The 26,977-nt window shown below is 41.0% G+C and overlaps 1 protein-coding gene across 2 annotated transcripts; it reads left to right on the forward strand.

Annotated features, from left to right (window-relative positions):
* The first annotated feature begins 12 nt into the window (after positions 1-12).
* On the forward strand, positions 13-26,768 carry Ccnt1 (cyclin T1). Of its 2 annotated transcripts, XM_042677722.1 has the most exons (9): positions 13-273; positions 1,639-1,720; positions 7,691-7,819; positions 12,738-12,798; positions 15,229-15,291; positions 19,258-19,303; positions 22,484-22,647; positions 22,801-22,871; positions 24,816-26,768. In XM_042677722.1, the coding sequence occupies exons 1-9, from the start codon at positions 113-115 to the stop codon at positions 26,223-26,225; spliced, it is 2,187 nt and encodes a 728-aa protein (XP_042533656.1). In that variant the 5' UTR covers positions 13-112; the 3' UTR covers positions 26,226-26,768. The 2 variants fall into 2 exon arrangements, 1 of the variants encoding a protein (XP_042533656.1); XR_006147151.1 differs by lacking the exon at positions 22,484-22,647 and having other exon boundaries at positions 37-273; positions 24,816-24,904.
* Positions 26,769-26,977: the final 209 nt, after the last annotated feature.

The following is a 26,977-nucleotide window of genomic DNA, read 5'->3' on the forward strand; positions in this document are numbered from 1 at the left end:
CGGAGGAAGTGCGTCACGTCGCAGTTGTCTCGGCACAGCGGATGTGTGTCGCCGCTTAGGTGACGCTGGGAAGCGCTTGCAGCCTTTGCCGCTGCCTTTTGGTTGAAGCACTATGGAGGGAGAGAGGAAGAACGACAACAAACGGTGGTATTTTTCTCGAGAGCAGCTGGAAAATAGCCCATCCCGTCGTTTTGGCCTGGACTCAGATAAAGAACTTTCTTATCGCCAGCAAGCAGCCAATCTACTCCAGGAGATGGGACAACGTCTTTTCGTGTATCCTTGCGGCCTAGGCCTTCGGCCTGGGAGTGGGCCCTGCCATGCTTCGGCTTTCATGGCTCAGGATTCGGCGGGGACCGAATTGAGTAAGAAGATGGCAGGAACGGATCTTTTTCTTTTTCTTTTCTTTTCTTTTTTTTTTAAACCGGGGAGAGTTCACAATGGCGCGGGTTGAAAACTGTTTGGGCGAGGGAAGCGAGGCGGAGTCAATTTCCCGCTCGCTCGCCACCATCCTGGCTGAAAATTGGAATGTTTTCTGGCTTTATGTTTTAGACCGTCTTCCCTATCGGCTCTTCATTGTATTCTGACCTGTCCGTATAACTTGGAGATTTTCCTTTCTGATGTGTCCTACAGGATTTTACTGTGTTAAAAGAGTTTAGGGGAACTCAATATAGGAAGGCCTTGTAAAGGTGATCTAGAAATATAGTGTCCCAGCGTCTGTCTCAAAAATCCGTTCCTCGCACTTCTTAGTAGCTGTTTTAAGTAATCTGTCAAAACTTGGTCGTTTTTGTCTGTAAAATGGTGTCTTGTGCTTGATTCGATTCCCATCACAACGCTTGGCTTTCGGACGTTCTAATAGTAGCTGTTAGAGTTGTACAGAATTTTAGAGGAAGATGTCGGTTTACGTTTCTAAGAACGCGGACCCATAGATCTAGTGTTCAGATATTTTGGAAAATATTATTAAAGTTGTTGCTACCTCGGGGTTGTGTCATCTGTATACTTCATGTGCCTGACAGGGTCTTTAGAAATAAGGCCTTTAAAGGTTTTTTTTGGCTCTGTGATGGGTGGGGGGGAGTATTTTCAGTGAATGAATATCAAGTCATTTCAGGGGATCACCACTTGAGAATACCAGGAAATGAAATTGAAGAGTTAATTGCCAGAGTTTAGAAGGGTGGGGGGTGAGGGTGGGGCTGGAATTGAGAAGAAGGGGGATGGAGAGTGGGGGAGAGTGCGGGAGGGAGGGAAGAGAGAGAGAGAGATTGGAGAGACAGTGACAGTGGAGTATACCCTAGGGCTAGGTTAGGGAGCGTCTTGTAAATCTGATGAGTTGTGGAATGCAAGTGGCAAAAAATGGTTTAAGATCTTAGTTTCCTTCTGTACCATTTTGATTCACACATCCTGAGGAGTTTATGGTCTGTACGTTATATTAAAGTACCTGTTGTGTGGAAGACAACTGCTTTCAGTTGCAGTTAATACGCTTAAAAAAAAACAAACTAACCAACCCACAGAACTACACTTTGAAGGTTACTTTCACTTAGGACCAGCTACTGTTGTTTGGCCATTATTTTGTTGGGGAGGGTTGGTGGAAGAGATGGTATTGTGGGAATTGTGTGTTTTTGACCCTTAACTTGACCGCTTCAGTTCACAATTGACTATCAATACAGCTATAGTATATATGCATCGATTCTACATGATCCAGTCTTTTACACAGTTTCCTGGAGATGTAAGTATCTTTTTTTTTTTCTCTTTTTGTGACTGATTTCAATGGCTGATTTTGTGGTCGGTCTTTGCTACTGAGTTAGGATTCAAATTTTAGAACTTCTGTGAAGTGATTCTGTGAAGTGACTAAATTTCTGGTAGATACAATATGTCATTATAATGGGTGGATGCCCTAATTTAAAAAACAGATTATTTATTACTTAAAGTTGGAGGAGTAACATTCAAGGAAAACTCATCTTTAATAATTTTTAGAGTGGCATTAGTAACATGATCATAGAAAGCCAAGTGTATATTCAGTTTTCCAAAATCATGATAAAAACCAAAGAATGATAGGTTGGCGGGGAGGGCACAATATATGATAACAAGTGAAGAAATGGCTGTTGAGAAAAATAGATATTTTAAATATAAAATACTTTTTAAAAATATAAATTAATTTATTTCCCTTTGACAGAATTGTAAATACAGTAGTGCTATTTTCAGTTTTATTACCTGAAATGGTCCCATTTAACATTACTATCAATCCCTTGGAGATGAATTCATAGTGATAACCCAGTTGCAGGTAAGATATTTGTTTAATAACATCTCAAGGTAATAAAGGATAAATGGGATGAACACCACGTCACATGGGTTTGTGAGTCACATTTTATTATTGTTTTATAAAGGTTATGTTTTTGAGGAATCTTGTTTTGGATTTAGGACAATAAGTTTTGGCCAATTTTCTTTATCTCCAGTGCTGTAGGTACAGAATCTGTAAGGCTAGACAATAGCTCTTACAAGGTAAGATATTGGTGATAGTCAAGATTAGGAAAAAAAATTTCACTGTGTAGTGTAAGCCAGCCTTACTTAAACTGATCTTCTACCTCAGTTGCTTCCTGACAGAATTATAGGCTTGTACTGCCACCTACCATTGTTAATTTTTTAATATGGAGATCTTATTTTGGAAGTCAGAATTTTTTTCCAAAATCTAATTATTAGCTAAACTTGGTATTGTCGACCTTTAAAGGATTGATTTTTAGATATGTTCTAGAATTAACATAAAATAACACCCTTTTAGTCTAGTCTATGAATGTAGCTGTGATAAATTCAAGTTAGAGTGTTTAACCTGTCAAGCTCCTGTTCATTTTTCATGTTTGTTCTCATTACAAAGGTAATACTTTAACTTTGTAAAGAAACCTATAAAGGTAAAAGGGAAATCTCTTCTGTAATACAACTCTCCAGAGGTAATTGTTGATCAACATTTGATATAGAGTATCCCAGACATTTTATTGTGGTGGTAGTATGGTCTGAGTTTGCCCTTGTGTTTGCTAGGCAACAAGGCTCACTTCCATCTTTTTTGTTCTTGTTTTAGTCCTGGATTTTTGTTTTTGTTTCAGTCTTGGGGCTTACACTCAGGGCCTAGGTGCTGTTCCTCTGCTTTTATTACTTAAGGTTAGAGCTCTACCATTTGAGACACGGCTCCATGTTAAACTTATTTTGATGGTTAATTGACTTTCCTACCCAGGCTGGCTTCAAACTGAGATCCTCAGATTTCAGCCTCTTGGGTAGCTAAGCCTAATTTACTGCCTTTTATGTTTTTGTTTCCTTGTGCTTTATACTTGAATCAGCCTCTGACTTTCATCTCCTGATCTCTTGAGTAGCTGGAATTACATGTGTGAGCCACTGCACTTGGCCATTTTTCTATACATAAACTAGCATTTATAATTTTTATTAAAAAAATCAATGGCTGGGCACTGGTGGCTCAATTCTAGTTAACTTAGGAGGCTGAGATTTGAGGATCATGGTGCTAGGCAACTGGGGCAGGAAAGTCTGTGAGACTCTTAACTCAAATTAACCACAAAAAGCTAGAAGTGGAGCTGTGGCTTAAGTGGTAGAGCACTATCCTTGGGCAAAAAAGCTAAGGGCCCTGGCCCTGAGGTCAAGCCCTAGTACTGGCACCAAAAAAAAAATCTTACTACACCATTTTGGTGCAACTTTCCTTTATCACTTAACAGTATATATTGGACATCATTTTATTTTGGCTTTTTATTTTAACTTTTTTTTTTTTTTCTGCACTGGGGTTTGAACTTGGCCTTACTCTACTACTTGAGAGAGCCATACTTTGAGTTTCAGCCCTTTTGCTGGGGTAGTTTTGAAGGAGGCTTTTTTGCCCAGGGTGGCTTGAACTGAGGTCCTCCTATTTTATGCTTCCCACTATAGCTGAGTTAAGAAGCCCTTGTGGTTCTGCTATGTAGCCCAGGCTGGCGGAGAACTCACTGTGTAGCCGGGCTTTCTGAGTGGTGGGATTATATAGATGTGTGTTACCATACCAGGCATTAATTGAATTGTGTACTGTCTTAAATGATTTCAAATATGGAAATATAAAACAGTGAACTACTTGGAGTGTTTTGCATATTGCTTTTTTTTCCTACTTTTCAAAATACCCTTGGGACTAGTAGTGAAGCTCAGTAGTAGAGTATCTTTGTCTTGCTAGCTAAACAGCACACACACACACACACACACACACCCACCACCACCACCACCACCACCACCACCACCACCACCACCACCACCAAACAGAAACAATGTGTCTATAGACTGGGAACCTTCCTATGGTGCTTACTAACTACATGACTTTGGGCATATGACCTAGGCTTCTCATCTTTATGTGCATTGATAGTACTTATTTCATAATTGATAGAATTTAAATGATTTAATATACAAAGTGCCTACCTCCCCCCCGCCCCACCCCCCAAGCAGCCTGTAATGGCAGATTTTTTTTTTGTTGTTGTTGTTGTTTTGCCAGTCTTGGGGCTTGAACTCAGGGCCTGAGCACTGTCCCTGAGCTTCTTTAGCTAAAGGCTAGAGCTCTATCAGCTTGAGCTATAGTGCCACTTCTGGCTTTTTCTGCTTATGTGGTACTAAGGAATAAAACCTAGGGCTACATGCATGCTAGGCAAGCACTGTACCACTAAGCCACATTCCCAGCCCTATAGTAGCTGTTTTTATTTAATAGAGAAAATTTTTTATTCTTTTTTTTTTTTTTTTTGGTCGGTTGTGGGGCTTGAACTCTGGGCTTGAGCGCTAACTCTGAACTCTTCAGCTCAAGGTGAGTGCTCTACCGCTTGAGTGACAGCGCCCCTTCCGGTTTTCTAGTGGCTAATTGGAGATAAGTCTCATGGATTTTCCTGCTCGGGCTGGCTTTGAACGGTGATCCTCAGATCTCAGCCTCTTGAGTAGCTAGGATTACAGGTATGAATGAGCTACCGATGCCCAGCTAAAAATTTTATATTCTTTTTTTTTTTTTTTTTTGGTCCAGTCGTAGGGCCTGAACTCTGGGCCTGGGTGTTGTCCCTCAGCTCTTCAGCTCAAGGCTAGCGCTCTACCACTTGAGCCACAACGCCACTTTTCTTTTTGCTTATGTGGTGCAGAGGAATTGAACTCAGGGCCTCATGCATGCAAGGCAAGCACTCTACCACTGAGCCACCTTCCCAGCCCCTAAAATTTTATATTCTTAACAGGTATAAAAATTACTCTTAGCCAGGCAATAGTGGCTCACGCCTATAATCCTAGCTACTCAGGAGGCCAGATCAGAGGATCATGATTTGAAGCTAGCTGGGTTAGAGGCCAGCGGGGGCAGAAAAGACCCTGTGAGACTTAACTCCAATTAACCACTCAAAACCCAGAAGTGTTGCTGTGGATTGAAGTGGTAGAGCACTAGCCTTGAGCAAAAGAGCTCAGGGACAGTTCCCAGGCCCTAAGTTCAAGCCCCTTGACCGACAAAATAAACAAACAAAAATTAGTAAGCCAGGCACTGATGGCTCACATCTGTAATCCTAGCTACTCAAGAGTATTGAGGGGCTGGGAAGGTGGCTCAGTGGTAGAGCGCTCGCCTTGCATGCTTGAGGCCCTGGGTTCGATTCCTCAGCACCACATAAGCAGGAAAAAAAAAAAAGCTGGAAGTGGCGCTGTGGCTCAAGTGGTAGAGTGCTAGCCTTGAGCTGAAGAGCTGAGGGACAGCATCCAGGCCCAGAGTTCAGGCCCCACGACTGGACCCCCCCCCAAACAAAAAAAGAGTCTTGAGATCTGAGGACTACAGTTAGCCTAGGCAGGAAAGTCCATGAGACACTTCTCTCTAAACACCAGAAAACTAGAAGTGGCGCTGTGGCTGTAAGTGGTAGAGCGCTAGCCTTGAGCAAAAGAGCTCAGGGATAACGCCCAGGTCCTGAGTTCAAGCCCTGTGACTGACAAACAAAGGAAACACGTGTGTGTGTGTGTGTGTGTGTGTGTGTGTGTGTGTGCGCGCGCAGCGCGTGTGCACATATACACACACACATTTTTTGTTTTGGGTCCGGTCGTGGGGCCTGAACTCTGGGCCTGGGTGCTATCCCTCAGCTCTTCAGCTCAAGGCTAGCACTCTACCACTTGAGCCACAGCGCCACTTCCGGCTTTTTTCTTTTTTGCTTATGTGGTGCTGAGGAATCGAACCCAGGGCCTTGAGCATGCAAGGCAAGCGCTCTACCACTGAGCCACCTTCCCAGCCCAACACACACACATTTTTTTTTTTCAGTGCATCTCATCTTTTTTTCCTAGTCCCAACCATCAACCAGATTAATCTTCTTAAATCCTTAAATTCCACACTTGTTCTCTAAAATGTTCTGTGCCGCTTTTACTACATTATTAGTATCTCACAGCCCATAACTATTCAGGGTTAGTGTTCAAATGTTTTTCATGCCTAGATCCCCATACCTTTATGCCCATTTTCCTGTGACTTTGTTTATTCTAGTCTCTGTGTGTGTATATGTGTGTGAATGTATGTGTATGTATAGCAAACTATATATACAACTGAAACATGCAAAGAAAAAGAACTGTTACTGTGAATTGAATATGTGGGTTTTTTTTCTTTTTTGGCTACAAAATTATAACAGCAGGATTATAAGTAAGTATTAGAACATTTCAGGGGTAGCGATGTATGCCTGTAATCTCAACTATTCTGTGTGTCTGAGCAAGAGAATCACAAATTCCATGTCATCTCAAGCAAATTTAGAAAGACCTTGTCTCAAAAACAGTAACCAGGTAATGTGTGGTGACTTAGAACAGTGATCTATTACTTGAGAGGTTGAGGCAGGAGGATCATGAGGTCCAGGATAGCTTGGGCTATATATAGCAAGACCTTGTCTGAAAAACAAAGCAAAAAAAAACAATGAGCCAGCTGCTGTAATCCCATGCCTGAAATCCTAACTACTCAGCAGGTTGAGATCTGAGGATCACAGTTTGAAGCCAGCCCTGGCAGGAAAGTCTGCGAGGCTCTTATCACCAATTAAGCTCAGAAGCAGCTGGAAATGGTGCTATGGCTCAATACTTAAGTGCTAGACTTAAGCTAAAGGAGCTCAGGGGCAACACCCAGGCCCAGATTTCAAGCCCAGGACCTGCAAAACAATGACAAAAAAGTGAAAGAATCTCTCCCTCACCCCCTTTCCTTCTCTCTCTCCTGTCTCTTTCTCCTCTCTCTTCTCTCTTTCTTCTAGTTCTCCTTTCTTTTTCTCTCTCCTTTTAAAAAATTTTGCTAGTCCTGGGGCTTGAAATCTGACCTGGGTCCTGTTCCTAAACTTGTGCTCAAAGGATAGTGCTATACCACTTGAGCCATAGCTCCAAGTCTTGCTTTTTTTGGTAGTCAGTTAGAGGTAAGAGTTGCAATCTTAAAGTCTTTTACTGCCTGGGCTTGCTTTGAACTGTGATCCTCAGGTCTTGTGACACTGGCTCCTGGCTAAGAATCTCATTTTAAGTGGAAAACTATTACTTGTAGAATTTGTTGAAGGATTGGTGTTGGCAAGTAGATAGGAGAGGAAAAGTTAGTACTATAAGTAGGGGAAAAGCATAATAAATGAGAGGTGATGAAGTAGTGGCAAGCAATGAACTTTTGATTTGTTTGAGAGTTAGATCTGCTTATGTCTATCTTGATCTAAAAATAAGTCTGACATATTTTATTTCTATGCAGTCTGTGGCTCCAGCAGCCTTGTTTCTAGCAGCAAAAGTGGAGGAACAGCCCAAAAAATTGGAGCATGTTATCAAGGTAGCTCATGCTTGTCTCCATCCCCAGGAATCACTTCCTGATACTAGGAGTGAGGTAAGTACTAATTACCTGATTGGTTGTTTTTTTTAAATGGACTATTATTATTTTGAATGTAGGCTATTAAAGGAAATGTTTAATGTTTTTATTAACAAAAAAATCATTTTGGGGCAAGTTTATTGTAGTAAAAGGGAAAAATGGGATTGGGAAGGTGGCTTAATTGTAGAGTGTTTGCCTTGCATGCATGATGCCCTGGGTTCAATTACTCAGCACCACATAAGGAGAAAAAGCCAGAAGTAGCACTGTGGCTCAAGTGGTAGAGTGCTAGCCTTGAGCTGAAGAATTGATGAACAGCATCCAGGCCCAGAGTTCAGGCCCTGCAATCGACAAAAACAAACAAAAAAACAAACAAAAAGGAAAAACGTACAAGAGCATAGAAAGCACATCACTTGGATACATTTTGGACCATAGAGGCATAGACATAAATGAATCATTATAGTCAGCTGCCTGTCTTATGAGCATCTGTATGCATTTTATTTCTGTTTTTCTTACTGTATCCCAAATATTTTCCTATTCTCTACTGTTATAGAAATGTATTATATGCATATATACACCCAAAACCATTCCCTCTTTAAGAAGTATAAATATCCCTAGCTTTTTATTTAATGCTATGTGCATTCTTATTGATAAATTTTTGTTATGGATTCTTTAAAAAAGTGTCATTAGGGCTGGGAAGGTGGCTCAGTGGTAGAGCGCTTGCCTTGCATGTCTGAGGCCCTGGGTTCGATTCCTCAGCACCACATAAGCAAAAAGAAAAAAGCCGGAAGTGGCGCTGTGGCTCAAGTGGTAGAGCACTAGCCTTGAGCTGAAGAGCTGAGGGACAGTGCCCAAGCCCAGAGTTCAGGCCCCACAACCGGACCCAAAAAAAAAAAAAAGCGTCATTAGTTTTTTTTATTTTAATTTTATTGTCAAGGTGATGTACAGAGTTACAGTTATGTACAGTTACATAAGTAAGGTAGTGATTACATTTCTTGTCTATCTTGTTACCCCTTCCCTCACTTTTCTCCCCCCCGCCCCCCAGTCACTAGTTTTTTGTTTTTAACTTTTTCTTTAAATGGTTGTACAGTGGGGTTTCAGTTTAACATCACTTTATATGTACAATGCGTCTTGATCAGTCAACCCCTTCTAGCATCTCCCCACCCAGTCTGTCCCATCGCACCCACATCTCCTTAAGTTTCCTAGTTCAATTTTCATATATGTACATTGAGTAGTATGTATTCACCCACCATTCCTCTTTCCATTTCGTTGCTTCTCTTCAGTCCCTACATCTCTTGGTCAAGACATTCATTTTGTTGAACTGCCTGTTACTTGTTCACATGGTTACACATACATGTAATCTCACTCCTATGTATACCATTTTTAGTCAGTTTGATTATGTATATATGCACATAGCCCTGTATGTGTTCTCAAATATGTTTATATTTTAGATCTATCTTCTACATATGAGAGAAGAAAACATGCATTCTTATTCTCTGAGCTTGGCTTTCTCCAGTCAGTATTTTACAGGTCCATCCATTTCCCTGAAAATGAAATATTATTCTTCCTAAAGGATGAATAAAATTCCACTCTGTGTGTGTGTGTGTGTGTGTGTGTGTGTGTGTTTACCTATGTATGTATGTGTGTATCTGTATCCTACATTTTATTGATCCATACCATGTAGGGCATCAAGAACTATTTCCATACCTTGAGTATTACGAACAGTAATGTAATGAACATGGGTGTGCCAGGTACCTTTGTTTTATAAATGACTATCCGTGGACCATGGGGCTGTTTCTGTTAGATTTTTTTTTCTTTCTTTTTTTTGGGTCCAGTCGTGGGGCCTGAACTCTGGGACTGGGCACCATCCCTCAGCTCTTCAGCTCAAGGCTAGCGCTCTACCACTTGAGCCACAGCGCCACTTCTGGCTTTTTTCTTTTTGCTTATGTGGTGCTGAGGAATCGAACCCAGGGCCTCATGCATGCAAGGCAAGCACTCTACCACTGAGCCAACTTCCCAGCCCTCTGTTAGATTTTTTGAGGAATCTCCATAGTGATTTCCATATAATTTCCATATAATCCTCAAAAGCATTTGTTCATTTTTTTTCTCTCCCTCTCTCTTTCTTTCTCCCTCCTCCCTTCCCCTCCCCTCCCCTTACCTTCTCTTCTTTCCTCCTTTCCTTTCTTTTCCTCCTTTCCTTCTTTCTTTTATTTTTTGCCAGTCCTGGGGCTTGAACTCAACCTGGGCACTGCCCCTGAGCTTCTTTTACTCAAGGCTAGTGGTCTACCACTTTAGCCACAGTGCCAATTCTGGCTTTTTCTGAGCAGTTAATTGGCAATAGGAGTTTTCATGGACTTTTCTGCCCAGGCTGGCTTTGAACTGTGATCCTTAGATCTCAGCCTCCTGAGTAGCTAGGAATACAGGTATGAACTACCAGTGCCCAGCATTGTTCATGTTCTTTTTTTTTTTTGGGTCTGGTCATGGGGCCTGAACTCTGGGCCTGGGTGCTAGCGCTCTACCACTTGAGCTGCAGCGCCACTTCTGGCTTTTTTCTTTTTGCTTATGTGGTGCTGAGGAATCAAACCCAGGGCCTCAGGCATACAAGGCAAGCACTTTACCACTGAGCCACCTTCCCAGTCCTCTTTTTTTAAATTTTTTTTTTATTGTGAGAATACCATACAGAGGAGTTACAATTACATGGGCAAGATAATGAGTACATTTCTTATCAAGCATTGTTGCCTCCTCATTGTTTCCCCTTCCCATCCCTTCCCATACTCCTCCCCTCCTCCCACCAGCTCCTCTTCCCCACCCCCCCACCAAAGTTGTTAAGTTCTTTTTTTCCACCTAACAACTTGTGTTCATGTTCTTGATGATAGCCTTTCTGTTCTGACTGGAGTGAGATGGAATTCTTTGTTTTAGTGTTGGTACTGAGCTGTCCCTCAGCTCTTCAGCTCAAGGCTAGCACTCTACCATTTGAGCCACAACACCATTTCCGGCTTTTTTCTTTTTGCTTATGTGGTGATGAGGAATCGAACCCAGGGCCTCATGCATGCAAGGCAAGCACTCTACCACTGAGCCACCTTCCCAGCCCCAACACTCTGACTCTTGAGCCATGCCTCCTGTGCCTCAATTTTGTTTTGAGGTGCATTTCCTTTATGGCTAGGATTGCTGAACATTTCTTCATGTATTTATTAGCTTTCTTATTCAGAGAAGTATCTGTTTAGGTCTTTTACCCATTTATTAATTGGGTTAGGGGGCAGTATCTGGTTGTAGCTCAGGATGACCTTGTATTTGGGATTTTTTTTTTTGCTTCCGCCTCATGATTGCTATGATTACTAATACCTCTTACTAATAATAGCCCTTATTGATAACAAAGGTTTTTTTTTGTTTGTTTGGGCCTGAGCGCTGTCTGACCTCACCCCTTCAGCTCTTCAGCTCAAGGCTAACCCTCTACCACTTGAGCCATAGAGCTACTTCTGGTTTTCTTTTTTTTTTTTTTTTTTGGGTCCAGTTGTGGGGCCTGAACTCTGGGCCTGGACGCTGTCCCTCAGCTCTTCAGCTCAAGGCTAGCGCTCTACCACTTGAGCCACAGCGCCACTTCCGGCTTTTTTTCTTTTTGCTTATGTGGTGATGAGGAATCGAACCCAGGGCCTCAGGCATGCAAGGCAAGCACTCTACCTCTACCACTGAGCCATCTTCCCAGCCCCTACTTCTGGTTTTCTGAGTGGTTTATTGGAGATGAGTCTCATGGACTTCCCTGCCAGGGCTGGCTTTGAACCATAATCCTCAAATCCAGCCTCCTGAGTAGCTAGGATTACAGATAACAGTTTTTTGTTCTGTACTGTTGTTTAGGTTTGAGACTAGTTCATAGAATTAACAAAAATACAACAAAACAAAGTGTTAATCATTATTATAACAAACTGCCTGAGAAAACAATTTAAGGGAAAAAGGATTTATTTTGGCTCAGTTTCTGAGGTTTCAGTCCATGGTCAACTTGGTTGTGTTGCTTCTGGGTCCATGTGTGTGCAGAACATCATGGTGAGGAGCCTGTACTAGAGCAAAGTGGCTCACTTATTTTGTGGTACACAAGAGATGGAGAGTGCTAGGGACAAGGTACACTATTATAGAACATACCTCCAGGGACTTCTTTCTTCATCTACTTCTTAGTTTCTGCCATCTCCTAATAATGCCATCAAATTCTGAATCCATCAATGAATAAGTCCACTGATACAGAGACCCTTCATGATGTAATCACTATCCAAAAGCTCATCAGCTGCTACCAATCCTTTGTGTGTGTATAGGTATGGGTGGGGGTGGGAGGAAGACAGAGAAAGAGAGGGGAAGATATTGGGGTTTGAACTTAATTTAGGGTCTTGTTAGTACTCAAGTTTTCTACCACTTTAGCTACTTCCAGCTGACAATTTATACTAAGCACATGAACCTTTGCGCGGGGGGGGGGGGGGGGGGGGGGGGGGCATCTTGTGTTCAAACCACATCTAAGTACTAACATTCTTCAAAATGTTTTTACATTAATTACTCAGTTGATTTCTGGTTCTTATGAGGTGGTCAGGAAAAGATGTTTTATCCTCTAGATGGAAAAGAACACTAGCATAAAGCCTTGTTAGATTTATTAAAAACAAAATTGAGCTGGGCCCTGGTGGCTCACACCTGTGAGCCTAGCTATTCAGGAGGTTGAGATCTTGAGAATCACTGTTCAAAATTACCCTGGGCAGGAAAGTATGGAGACTCTTACCTCCAATTACCTACCGAAAAGGTGGAAGTGGACTTGTTTTTGTTTTTATATAAAGGGAACTGTATATTGGGATAGGTATAAGGAATGTATTTTAATGTTTCACTTTTCCTGGGATAGTATGTTAAAATTGTTTAAATTTTTATATTGTGTGCCTTTTGAGAGAATAATTTGTTTTCTCATCTGTAGGCTTACTTGCAGCAAGTTCAAGATCTAGTGATTTTGGAAAGCATAATTTTGCAGACTTTAGGTAAGTTTATTATGTTTTTAAATGTAAAAAATTATATGTGGCATAATGACTGGATATTAATATTTATAAAATAGAAAATGAATAAAATCTTTTGGCAAGATGTTTGCCAAGTTTAAATTTGTTTCTAAATAAGGATGGTTATAGACTCATAATTTAACCCTGGACTATATCTTAAAGGGAATGAAGGACAGTTGACCCTTGAAACAGCAGTTATTGAGGTTTTTATTTTATTTTCCCTATGCTTAGTACTTTTTAACCCGATAGTGACAAAACAAAGGAACTTTTTTTTTGTTGGTTGTGGATCTTGAACTCTGGGTCTGGGTCTGGGTGCTGAGCCTGAGCTCTTCAGCTCAAGGTTAGCACTCTACCTCTTGAGCCTCAGAGCCACTTCCTGCTTTTGCTGTTAATGTGGTGTTCAGGAATTGAACCCAGGGCCTCATGCATGCAAGGCAAGTGCTCTACCACTGAGCCACCTTCCCAGCCCTAGGAACGTTTTCTTACCATGATTATTTCAGTCTTTCAGTCATTGTTGGATAAGAATATTTTGCTTTTAAATTTGGTAACCAGTGTTTGGCTAACAGTGAAAGTCTTAGGGTTGAATAGACAAATCTAATGATGGGTAGCAAATAGGGAATTTTTTTTATTTTGGAGGGAGGGAGGGGTGTGTGTGTGTGTGTGTCTGTGTGTGTCTGTGTGTGTGTGTGTGTGTACTGGAACTGAAGCTTTTAAGTTGGAGCCTGGGTGCTGGGCTTAGCTTTTTCATTAAGGCTGATGTGCTACCTATTGGTTACAACTTCACTTTTGCTTTTTGGTAGTTAATTGAAGATAAAAGCCTCAGCCCTGCCTGGGCTGGCTTTGATCTGTGATCCTCAGATCTTAGCCTCTTGAGTAGCTAGAATTACAGATGTGAGATACTGGTGCCAGCTTTCTTAATCTTTTGAGTTATCTTTTTTTTTTGTTTCTAAGAAGGGTAGAAACTTATGAGATATATTTGAAAGATTGATTCATGAAACGTGTTAATGAAATGAAATTTTAAAAAGTTATTGGGGTTGGGAATGTGGCTTAGTGGTAGAGTGATTGACTAGCATGAAGCCCTTGGTTTGATTCCTCAGTATCACATAAACAGAAAAATCTAGAAGTGGCACTGTGGCTCAAGTGGTAGAGTGCTAGCTAGCCTTGAGCAAAAAAAGCTTAGGGACAATGCCAAGACCCTGAGTTCAAGCTCTAAGACTGTTTATTTGTTTGGTTGTTTTTAGTTATTGGTACAGCTGGTATTTTGCATGTGTATATGAATATTGAGGGTTTTTATTTATTTATTTTTTTTGGTCCTGTCGTGGGGCCTAAACTCTGGGCCTGGGCACTGTCTCTCAGCTCTTCAGCTAAAGGCTAGCGCTCTACCACTTGAGCCACAGCGCCACTTCTGGATTTTTTCTTTTTGCTTATGTGGTGCTGAGGAATTGAACCCAGGGCCTCATGCATGCAAGGCAAACGCTCTGGGCCTGGGCACTGTCCCTCAGCTCTTCAGCTCAAGGCTAGTGCTCTAGCATTTGAGTCACAGCACCACTTCCAGCTTTTTCTGGTTATGTGGTGCTGAGGAATCAAATTCAGGGCCTCATGCATGCAAGGCAAGTACTCTACCACTGAGCCACATTCCCAGCCCCAAGTGATTGCTCCTAAAAATACTTGTGTTTTGATTTTTCTGTGCTTTTGTGATTTTTAATTAATTTTTATTTTTGTTGTTTGTGGGACTTGAACTCAGGGCCTGGCTGCTGTCCCTGAGCTCCTTTGCTCAAAGCTAGCACTCTTACCACTTTAAGCCACAGCTCCACTTTTAGTTTTCTGGTGGTTAAATGGAGATAAGAATCTCACAGACTTTCTTTTTTTTTTTAATTTAAACTTAAAATTTTTTAAATTTTTTATTTTTTTGTCTGTTGTGGGTCTTGAACTCAGCCTGGGCGCTGTCCCTCAGTCTTCACTCAAGGCTAGCACTCTACCACTTGAGCCACAGCACCACTTCCGGCATTTTCTGCTTATGTGGTGCTGAGGAATTGAACCCAGGGCCTCATGCATGCAAGGCAAGCACTCAACCACTGAGCAACCTTCCCAGCCCTCACAGACTTTAATGCCTGGACAGGCTTCAAACTATGTTCCTCTCAGCCTCCTGAGTAGCTAGGATTGTATGCTTGAGCTATCATAGCCATCAGTCTTGTGATGTTAACTAGATTAATCAATTCTTTGGAGAGCTGTGTAAGTAATTTATAGGAGAAAATGCAGTTCAGAGAATATACTGTATACTTTGTGTGATTATTAGCCCCTCCGCAGCGATTTAGGGAAGGTAAAAAAGGAAGGCTTTTAATAACTCCAAAGAAGTATAAATGTATTGAGTAACTTTTTAACCAGCTGTTTTTTTTTTTTTTTCCTTACATACAGGCTTTGAACTAACAATCGATCACCCACATACACATGTGGTAAAGTGCACCCAACTAGTTCGAGGTAAGGAATCCCAGCTATCTTAAATTTCTTTGCTGTAGACAAGTACATAACAGTTGTTTTGGCTAAAAGTTGTATTGCAAGGCCTACTACCAGAATAATTAGTCTGACTTGGACTTTTAAGATGCTTTTTTTTTTTTTTTTGGCACTCATAGGGCTTGAACTCAGGGCCTGGGTGCTATACCTGAGCTCCTTTGTTCAAAATTAGCATTCCTCCATTTTGAACCACAGTTCCACTTCCAGTTTTTGAAAAAGTCTCAAGGAGACTTTTCTGCTCTGGCTGGCTTTGAATTGTGATCCTCAGATCTCAGGCTGCTGAGTAGCTAGGATGCCAGCACTGCCTATGATTCTTTTTTTTTTTTTTTTGGTTGGTAGTGGGGCTTGTATTGTGGACCTGGGCACTGTCCCTCAGCTCTTCAGCTCAAGGATACTGCTCTACCACTTGAGCCACAGCACTACTTCTGGCCTTTTCTGCTTATGGGGTGCTGAGGAATTGAACCCAGGGCCTCATGCATGCAAGGTGAGGACTCTACCTCTGAGCCACCTTCCCAGCCCTGCCTATGATTCTTATAATTAATGATTTTAGATGATTTCCCAGTTAAGGAGAATTAGCCTCTCTTTAGGCTGAAGGTGTTTATCAAACCAATAGCAGGTTTTGAAGTCTCCAAAGCCCTAAATACTTAATGGTGGTGTGTGTGTCTTGGAGATTGAACCCAGAGCCTGTCACTTACCAAGCAAACACTTGTCATTTGAGTTACACCCTAACTCTTTTATTTTTTATTTTGTTTTCAAGACAGGGTCTTACTTTATTTTGCCTTATCCAGCCTTAAATTTGCTATCCTCTTGCTTTCCAAGTAGCTGAGCATAGTTGAGATTAAAGGTTTCATACCATGCCTGGATTCCATTGGGAATCTTAAGGAAGTGGGTGATCTTAGCTTAATTCTAGGGTTGATTAAAGGCCCTCCAAATGACTGTATGGAATTGTTTTTGATAATTGACAATCTCTTGGCAGGACTTTCTGTTTTGTTCCAATTTTAGTACCTATAGTTAAATGAAACCTTGTTCTCCATATTTAATTATTACCATATTTTTGCAGTGGAAATTAAATTTAGGGCTTCACACATGACTGGCAGGCTTCCGTCCCCCTTTCCCTTTCTCCCTCTCTTTCCCCCTCCCCCTCTCTCCCTTTCTCTACCTCTCTTCTCCTTCTCTATCTCTCTTCTTTCCTTCCCTCCTTCCCTCCTTCCCTCCTTCCCTCCTTCCCTCCTTCCCTCCTTCCCTCCTTCCCTCCTTCCCTCCTTCCCTCCTTCCTTCCTTCCTTCCTTCCTTCCTTCCTTCCTTCCTTCCTTCCTTCCTTCCTTCCTTCCTTCCTTCCTCCCTCCCTCCCTCCCTCCCTCCCTCCCTCCCTCCTTCCCTCCTTCCTTGCTTCCTTTCTGTCCTGTCCTGTCCTGTCCTGTCCTGTGGCTCAAACTCAAGCAGGGCCTGGGCTGGCTCCTGAAGCTTGTCCATGGCTAGCACTCTACCTTCTGAGCCACAGTACTACTTCTAGTTGTTGTTTTGTGTGTGTGTGTGTGTGTGTGTTTTGTTTTTGGTGCTTAATTTGAGATAAGAGCCATGGACTTTTCCTATCCAAGCTGGCTTTGTACCATGATACTCAGATCTCAGCTTCCTAAGTAGCTAGGATTATAAGCATCAGTCACCAGTGCCCAGCTAGACACACTGTGCTTGAGCTCCACCAGTGCCCAGCTAGACACGCTGTGCTTGAGCTACACCCAGCATTCAATTCTTCTTATTCCATTGAAGATTATGGTTTAAGGCCAGCTTGACCAGAAAAGTTGGCTATAATCCATCTCCAAAATAACCAGCAAAAAGCCACTGGAGCTACATAGTTCAAATTGTAGGGGACTAGCTAGCAAAGCACAAACTCTGAGTTCCGACCTTAGTACCTCTGAAGAAAAAGATTATCTATAGGCTGGGGTTGTGGCTCAAGTGATAGGCTCTGAGTAAAAAACAGTACCTCACTCTTATAAAAAAGAATATCTAGTCTGTCCATATATAGCTCTGTGGTAGTGTGCTTGCCTGTCATACTTTTGGCCCTGGGTTTGATCTGTTTTAAACAACGTGGGGGGACAGGGAAGCTGGGAATGTGACTTAGTGGTAGAGTGCTTGCCTAGTGTGTATGAGGCCCTGGGTTTGGTTCCTTAGTGCTACATAAACAAAAAAAGAAAATATAATTTAATAAATAAATATCTATTTAAGAGGCTGTTAGAGTTTTATATACTAAATTGATAGGTATATTTTATATATTATTTATTATTTTTGCCAGTCCTGGGGCTTGAATAGGCACCCAGCTCAGTTTTAATATTTTAATATTAAAATATTAATTAATATTAATATTAAATAATATTAATGTTAAAATATTAATTAATATTAATATTAGAATATTTTAATATTTTAATAATATGTTTAATGTGGAAATTCCTAAAGGTTCCCAAGTAATGTATATTTAAATGTATTAAAATGAGCTAGGAGCTGGTGGCTTACACCTGTAATCCTGGCTACTCAGGAGGCTAAGATCTGAGGATCATGGTTTAAAGCTAGCCCAGGCAGAAAAGTCTCTGTGAGACTCTTAACCTCCAATTAACCACTCAAAAACCAGAAGTGGGACTATGGCCCTTAAGTGGTACAGTGCCTGAGCAATAACTGCTCAGGATCAGCACCCAGGTCCTGAGTTCAAGCCCTACAACTGACCAAAAAAAAAAAAAAATTTATATTGAGCAAGGATGGGGCTTAACAGATATATGTTACTAATGTATATGGATATGTGTTAATATTGAAAAGACATGATTTAAAGAAAAATTTGCTTTATTACTCTATAAAGTATGGTGGTATTTTTTGAGGGGGAGAAGGAGAATGTGTTGTTTTTTTAGTGTAATATATTCAATAGTTGATGTCATTGTATGATTCAGGAATTAAACACTACTCAAGCTTTTTTTTTTCTTTTTCGTACTTATATTTTTATATCAGTTTTCTGGATTCTGACCTTGGTACCAGATCCTATTATTCATTTCTTAGCTTCGTGTTTCTCAGTGAGTTCTGCATCAGAATCTGTGTTACTGGTTAAAAAAATGTGTACTTCTCTAAATACTGAATTGAACTCTAGGGACCATGCTCACCAATTGTATTTTAAACAATTTTCTCAATGTTTGCTTATGGAATAAAGTTTGAGTTCCTAGGTTTGGAAGCATATATATATATATATATAATATATATATATATATTTTTTTGTCTGAGACTGGGACTTGAATTCACTATCTCTGATGCTTGCTTTTGCTCAATGGCTTGTCCTTTACTAGCTGAGCTAAGTCTCCAACCCTGGAAGCATAATTATTACCATTAAAATAAAAATTTGGGGGGCTGAGAAAGTAACTCAGTGGTAGAGCACTTGCCTTGCATGTATGAGGCCCTGGGTTTGATTCCTCAGCACCACATAAGCAGAAAAAGCTGGAAGTGGTGCTGTGGCTCACAATGGTAGAGTGCTAGCCTTGAGCTGAAGAGCGGAGGGACAGCGCCCAGGCCGAGTTCAGGCCCTACGACCAGCAAACAAAACAAAAAACTGGGGGGGGGGGGGGAGTGCCTATGGTTCATGCCTATAATTCTTGCTACTCAGGAGGCTGAGATGTGAAGCTCTTGATTTGAAGTCAGCCCAGGCAGGGAAGTCCAAAGGACTTTTATTCCAATTAACCAGCCAAAAATGCTAGACAGGAGGTATGGTTCAAGTGGTAGATCCTTGAGTGGAAAAAGCATGAGGCTCTGAGTTCAAATCCCAGTACCAGCATAGTCAATCAAAAACAGTCTTAGTGTAGTGTTAGATCACTTACTTGTATTTCTGTTTCATTTACTGTTTTTGTAGTACTTTGCAAGTAATAAATTACTAAACTTATTTCCTTTGTTCTTTTTTTTTTTTAGCAAGCAAGGATTTAGCACAGACATCTTACTTCATGGCAACAAACAGGTTTATATTTTAATTTTTTCCCTTTCTGTTTTTGGAATAAAATTTACCTAAGTTGGAATTAGCACCTTTTGAGGAGAATGTAGAACAATTTAGTGAGCTAAAACTCAGCAATCTGGAAATAATCTCTGATACAATGTGCTAAGGACATTTCCCTAGGGAATATTGGATTTTCTGCAGTTTTTATGTTGTACTTCACTTTCTATGGTGTTTTTAATATGTTAAGGTGATTATTTAGTAGGGACTTTTTGATAGCCTACCTAATCTTCACTTTAAAATATCTGAAAACAAGAATGGTGATATAACTTAGTGGTATAGGGCCTGCCTTAGCAAATACAAGGTCCTGAGTTCAAATCCCATTATCACCAATAAAGAAAAAAATACATGATTACAACTTTGAAAGTTCATGTAAACTTATGTTTCAGTGACAATGACTAAAATCAAAATGGATTTTGTAGTGAATAAGATGATTTAAAAGACTTTTTCTTCTATGTACCCAAATTAATTGTGTTAATATTAAAGTTTTTTGTGTTTTTTTTGGTCAGTCGTGGGGCTTGAACTCTGTGCCTGGGCGCTGGCCCTCAGCTCTTCAGCTCAAGGCTAGTGCTCTACCACTTGAGTCACAGCGCTACTTCTAGTTTTCTGGTGGTTAATTGGAGATAAAAGTGTCTTACAGACTTTCCTGCTCGGGCTGGCTTTGAACTGCAATCCTCAGATCTCAGCCTCTTGAGTAGCTAGGATTACAGGCATGAGCCACGGGCACTCGGCTAAAGTACCTTTTTTTTTTTTAATTAGTATATAGTTTGCATTGCCAGTTGACTTGCTTGCTATTATTATTATTTTTCTGAGTTGTCGGGCTTGCACTCTGGGCCTGGGGGCTGTTCCTGAGCTCTTTTGCTTAAGGCTAATACTCTGTCACTTTGAGCCGGAGTACGCACTTGGTTTTTGTGTGGTTAATTGGAGATAAAGAGTGTCTTAGGACTTTTTTGCCCTTGTTGGCTTCCCACTGCAATCCTCAGATATCAACCTTCTGTGTAGCTAAGATTACAGGTGTGAGCCACCAGCACCCACTGAATGTGTTTCTGGGTTTTGTTTGTTTGTTTTTGTGTGCTTGGCCTGAGGTTTGAACTTAGGGCCTGGGCACTGTCTATGAGCATCTATTGCTCAAAGCTAGCATTATTCAGCCACCAGGACACTTGATTGCTGTCATCTTTCACCTCCAGTATTGTTTATTGATAGAAAATTGAAAGTGCCCTTAACTATCAGCTGAAGAAGTTAAGTTTTAATAACTTAATAATTTTGAAATACACTATGTATTTTTGTACTTCATATACTTATTGTTATTTATTATTTTTTGGTTGGTCATGGGGCTTGAACTCTGGGCCTGAACGCTGTCCCTCATTTCTTTACCACTTGAGCCACTGCACCACTTCCAGTTTTCTGAGTAGTTTATTGGAGATAAGAGTCTCACAGAGTTTCCTGTCTAGGCGGCTTTGAACCAGGATTCTCAGATCTCAGCCTCCTGAGTAGCTAGGATTACAGGCGTGAGCCACTGGCGCTCGGCTTCATTTCCTTTTTTTGTGTGTGCCCATACTGGGGCTTGAACTCAGGGCCTGGGCACTATCCCTGCACTTCTTTTGCTCAAGGTTAGTGTTTTACCATTTAGCCAGAGTGCCACTTCAGAGTTTTCTGAGTATTAAATAGAGTCTCATGGAGTTTCCTACCTGGGCTGGCTTTGAACCTCTGTCCTTAGATCTTAGCCTCCTAAGTAGCTAGGATTATAGATATGAGCCTAGCATGGGCTAGCTTTGAATCATGATCCTCACTCAGGTCTTAGCTTCCCGAGTAGCCACAATTACAGGTGTGAGTCACCAGTACTGGCTATATACTTATTTTTTGTAGTACTGGGACTTGAACTCAGAGCTTTGTTCTTGCAGGCAGGTACTCTTACCACTTGAGTTATACACTTTTTGCTTTTTATTATTTTTCCATTAAGGTTTTAATTTTTGCCTGAGTAGCTTTAGACCATGAGCTTCCTATTTCATATTCCTGCATAGCTGAGATAATAGGTAGACACTACTATGCCTTGATTTTTTTTGGTGCCAGTACTGGGGCTTGAACTCAGAGCCTGGACATGTTGTTCCTAAGCTTTTTTTGCTTGACTGGTACTCTACCACTTGACCTATATTTCTGTTTCTGGCTTTTGGAGATTAATTAGAGATAACAATCTCATAGACTTGCCTGCACCATCTGGCTTTGAACTGTGATTCTCAGATCTCAGTCTCAGGAGTAACTAGGATTACAGATGTGAGCCACTGGGGCCAGGCTTGCCTAAACTTTTATGGTTGAGATGGCCTCTAACCAGTTTTTTGCCTGGGCAGGTCATGTATATCTACCTTCTTGATTTCTACTCCCTGAGGAACTGGTATTATAGAATTAGACACTGTGACTTGCTTATTCATTATTTTAAGTAGAACAAGACTATAATTGACAAGAGTCAATCCATTGTTGGTAGTTTATGCCTGTAGTCCTAGCTACTTAAGTCTGAGGATAGCAGTTCAAAGCCAGCCTAGGCAGGAAAGTCTGTGAAAAAGAGTTAAAATAATTTTGGGGGCTGGGAAGGTGGCTCAGAGGTAGAGTGCTTGCCTTGCATGCATGGGACCCTGGGTTCGGTTCTTCAGCACCACATAAGCATAAAAAGCCGGAAGTGCAGCTGTGGCTCAAGTGGTAAAGCACTAGCCTTGAGCTGAAGAACTCAGGGACAGTGTTCAGGCCTCATGACCGCCCCCCAAAAATAATTTTGGGGTACTTATTATTTGATTTGGTGATTAAATTAAATATGCACACATAATTCCCTTAAGTTCTGAGCTTATTCTTAGAATAATAGATAATAAACATTGATTTCTAGGCATGGATAATGGTGTAGAAATCAATATATCAATAAACTAGAATACCTAACCCTTTCCTCTTTCCTTTGTGGACTGATAAATAAGAAATTTAGAAGGGTTGTTAAACCATTATATTGAGTGCTGAATCAGACAGCACAGGATAGTTCTCTTAGTTCTCTTCTTGCTCTCCTGTGGGTTTTTTTTTTTTTTTTTTTTTTAAATAATGGAGAGTTTTAGCTTTGGGTTGAGAATTGAGAGCTCATGCCACTCTCTGTTTCCTTCCCTCTGGTGTCAGCCTGCATTTGACCACATTTAGCCTGCAGTACACACCTCCTGTAGTGGCCTGTGTCTGCATCCATCTGGCTTGCAAGTGGTCCAACTGGGAGATCCCAGTCTCAACTGACGGGAAGCACTGGTGGGAATATGTTGACGCCACAGTGACCTTGGAACTTTTAGATGGTAAGTTTTAGAGTAAGGGACCTTGAAAAGCACTTGATCTTGGACTGTCATGTGTCTGGCCAAAAGCAACTTGACTCAGATAATAGTTAGTTGAGGTTATTCTTGTTTTATTACCTTTGTCTCTCTGAGTATTTCTTGACTTTTTATTTGTAGAATTGACACATGAATTTCTACAAATTCTGGAGAAAACTCCAAGCAGGCTCAAACGCATTCGGAACTGGAGGGTAAGAATTATTCCTATCAAACCTGTTCCTTTTACTGTACTAGTGAATATACCAGAATGTGCCTTATGTTTGGAATTTCCCTTTTTGTAGTTGCACAATAATCATGACTTCATAGCTTGGATACTGGCCAAGAAGTGAGTGGCTACAGCTGGTCATAGGTTTTGCTCTGTGTTGTGCAGTACCCATTATCCCATTATGAGATTATTTGGTCATCAACATTGACTATTTTCTTGGTAGTTCTGGGATTTGAACTCAGGGCCTCATGCCTGTTAGGCAGATAATCTACCACTGAGCCATACCTCTAATGTGGCTGAATATTTTTATGTATGGAGACTATTCAAGAAACATGATTTTTCTGAGTCAGAGTACTGGTGTCTGATCAAAAAGAATAAATAAATATAATTATGAGGTTAATGCTAGTGGTACCTTGTTTAAGATTGCCTTTTTGTTTGTTTGTTTGGATGGTACTAGGGCTTAAACCCAGGCCCTTGCTCTTTTTTTTTTTTTTTTTTTTTTAACCTTACAGCTGGGTCTCCACTGTTTGAGACATGCCTCCACTTCCAGTTTTTTTTGCTGGTTATTTATAGCTGAGTCTTGAAGATTTGTCGACACAGGCTGGCTCTAAATTACAACCTACATTTGAAATGAGTGTAGAACTTTTGTATGCGTTGGAGTTCAAAGTTACAAAATTCTGTTTTCTATATTTTTCAAAGTCTTGGAACAATGCACTCTTCTCTCCTACCTTATCACCCCCCCACCCCCTGCCCCACACCCCAGCATCCAGTAGAAAGCTTAAGAATATTTCCCTTGCCTAAGAATATTTCTCTTTCTGATAATCCTAGCTACTAAGGAGGCTGAGATCTGAGAATAGCAGTTTGAAGCCAGCCTAGGCAGGCTCCAGACTCTTAATCTCCAACTAACAAGCAAAAATCTAGAAGTAGAGCTTCCAGTGCTTCAAGTGGTAGAGCACCAGCCTTGAACAAAACGCTCAGAGAGTTCCCAGGCCCTGTGTTCAAGCCCTAGGACCAGCAAAAAAAAAAAAAAAAGGAATTTTTTCCTTGAGCCTCATGTAGTAGTTCACACATGTCAGTCTAGCTACTCTGGAGACTGAGATCTGAGGATTTTGGTTCAAAGCCAGCCTGAGCAGTAAAGTCTGTGAGACTCGTCTCTAGTTAACCACCAAAAAGCCAAAAATGGAGCTATAACTCCACTTTTTGCTTTGAGCAAAAGATCAAAGGGTAGTGCCCAGGCCCTAAGTTCAAGCCCTAGTATCTGCATACAAGTATTTCCCTTGGGATCTGAGTGTGCAGCACAGTGGTAAGTTTCACACCTAGTGTGCACAGGTCCCAGGTCCATGGGTTCAGTCTTCAACACTCAAAAACAAAATCTCAGATTTCTCAAGTCCTGATTGATAAGCTTAATTTCATCTTCCTAAGTTGAATGAGTTGCAGAAAATTGTGTCTTCCAAGCCTCACAGTTAGAAGCAAACTTGAGACCACACTTAAACCTCACACAATTCTTATGAATTTGTTGAAAGATTTACTATAATCACAAACACTTATATTAAATGCTTATAAATTTTATATAAACCAGGCTTGAGGCGTGGTTCAGTAGAGCACCAACCAATGCATGAAAGTATAAGGTACAAAGTTCGTGTTCTGATCTGGACAAAAAAAAGAATTTCATATCGAGTCCTGATCTCAGACAAAAAAGAATTTTATTTAAACCTAAAGTGTTTTGTTTTGCCTGCTAATATTGATATTGGTTGCTACTTTTCTTGAAGGTCATATTTATTGACTTTCAGTGTGTGTAGGGATGAGTTTGCTGTGACCTATCCAGAACTTCAGTGTTGCAGCATTGTTCATCTTGGTATTTTTCTTCTTAATAAATTGTTTTAAATGAAGGATATATATATATATATATAAATTTTTTGCTTCCTTCTAGCCATGCCAAGCTGCTCAGAAAACAAAAGTAGATGGCCGAGGAGCAGATACAAACACTTCAGAGCAGACAATCCTCAACATGATTTCCCAGAGCTCTTCAGATACAACTATTGCAGGTTTAATGAGCATGTCAACAACTTCTACCACAAATGCAGTGCCTTCTCATCCAGCTTCTGAGGAATCATCAAGCAACTTACCTGGAATGGAGATGTTGCAGGGAGAGCGTTGGCTGTCTTCTCAACCTCCTTTTAAACTAGAATCTTCTCAGGGTCATCGGACTAGTGAGAATTTATCACTTGTAGGAGCTGATCATTCCTTGCAAAAGGATGGTGCAAATGCATTTATTTCCCAGAAATCGAGTAATAAGAGTGTGCCGTCAGCTAAAGTGTCACTGAAAGAATACCGGGCAAAGCATGCAGAAGAGTTGGCAGCCCAAAAGCGGCAGCTAGAGAACATGGAGGCTAATGTGAAGTCACAGTATGCATATGCTGCCCAGAATCTCCTGTCGCATCATGACAGCCATTCTTCAGTAATTCTGAAAATGCCCATAGAGGGCTCAGAAAACCCTGAACGTCCTTTTCTGGAAAAGTCTGACAAAACAGCTCTCAAAATGAGACTCCCAGTGGCTGGTGGTGATAAAACTGGCTCGTCAAAACTAGAGGAGATAAAGATGCGCATTAAAGTCCATGGTACAGCCGATAATAAGCACAATTCCTTAGAGGACAGTGTCTCCAAGAGCCGTGAGCACAAAGAAAAGCACAAGATTCATCCATCTAACCATCATCATCATCATCATAATCATCATTCACACAAACACTCTCACTCACAGCTGCCAGTTGGTGCTGGGAACAAACGTCCAGGTGATCAAAAACATGCCAGTCAGGCAAACACCTTAGCACATAAAACCTATAGCTTATCGAGTTCTTTTTCCTCTTCGAGCTCTACTCGTAAAAGGGGCCCTCCTGAAGAAACTGGAGGGGCAGTATTTGATCATCCAGCCAAGATTGCCAAGAGCACTAAACCCTCTTCCTTAAATTTCCCTTTCCCTCCTCTTCCTTCAATGGCCCAGATGCCTGGGCATAGCTCAGACACAAGTGGCCTTTCATTTTCACAGCCCAGCTGTAAAACTCGAGTTCCTCATATGAAACTGGATAAAGGAGCTAGTGGGGCTAATGGACACAGCGCAACCCAAGCAATAGACTATCAAGATACTGTGAATATGCTTCACTCCCTGCTGAGTGCCCAAGGGGTTCAGCCCACTCAGCCCCCTGCATTTGAATTTGTCCATTCGTATGGGGAATATCTGAATCCACGCGCTGGTGGAATCTCCAGATCTGGCAATACAGACAAACCTCGGCCACCACCTCTTCCATCAGAACCTCCTCCACCACTTCCACCCCTTCCTAAGTGAAAAAAAAAGAGGCGGGGGGGAAAGAAACCTGTTTTTAAAAAAACACATGTTTTTTTTTTTTTATTGACTACTGATACTGGATTAAGAAAATTACTTACCTTATGAAATATGTCACCCTTCTTGGACTATGGAATAAATTGATATTAACACATAGATGGGAGGGTGGTGGAGGGCCTCAGTTATACCTGCTGCCTCTTACATTCAACTATTTTATTATAGTTTTTACTGGTATTAAAGAGGTGGGAATGTGTTGAAGCTGTGAAGGATTCAGAACACTTTCTGTATTGGCCTCTCCACCTTTTGATTAGTTTGATTGGAATAGTAAATCTTCCCTCTTCTTGCTGGAACTGAAATATGGAGGGTTTTCTCAAACAATTGTGGGATTCTTTTGATGTTTAATATATCAGAAGAGAGGAAGTATTTAAACGTCAAAATCTTTTAAGAGACTTTAAAAATAATTTAAAGAAAGTAAGTTATCTGTTTAGTTTTTTTATATAATCGGGAAGGGGGGTGGGGATTTTGCTATGTGTATGAGATGCATAGCAAGGACTCCTGGGGAGGGGGGCATTACTGGAGGGTGGGAGTGTGTGCAGGGTGGGTGGGAGGGTCAACTTTGGCCAAGAGTTGAGGCTCAGGCCACTTGGAAGTGTTGAGTCCTTTATGTGTATGTATGTGTGCGTGTGTTTTTAAGTATGTGTGTTTAAAAATCATGTTTTATCTTTCCCTCTATATCCTTTCACTTCCCAACATTC

This window comes from Dipodomys spectabilis, unplaced genomic scaffold (assembly GCF_019054845.1).
Source record: "Dipodomys spectabilis isolate Male_0828 unplaced genomic scaffold, ASM1905484v1 ptg000039l, whole genome shotgun sequence".
Taxonomy (NCBI): domain Eukaryota; kingdom Metazoa; phylum Chordata; class Mammalia; order Rodentia; family Heteromyidae; genus Dipodomys; species Dipodomys spectabilis.

Bases quoted from the DNA above. Each gene is read 5' to 3' on its own strand.
- Ccnt1 (XM_042677722.1), top strand. From the start codon at position 113: ATGGAGGGAGAGAGGAAGAACGACAACAAACGGTGGTATTTTTCTCGA. The intron at 274-1,638 runs GTATCCTTGCGG...TGACCGCTTCAG, and splicing joins ATGGGACAACGTCTTTTCGT to TTCACAATTGACTATCAATA. The intron at 15,292-19,257 runs GTAAGGAATCCC...TTTTTTTTTTAG, and splicing joins GTGCACCCAACTAGTTCGAG to CAAGCAAGGATTTAGCACAG.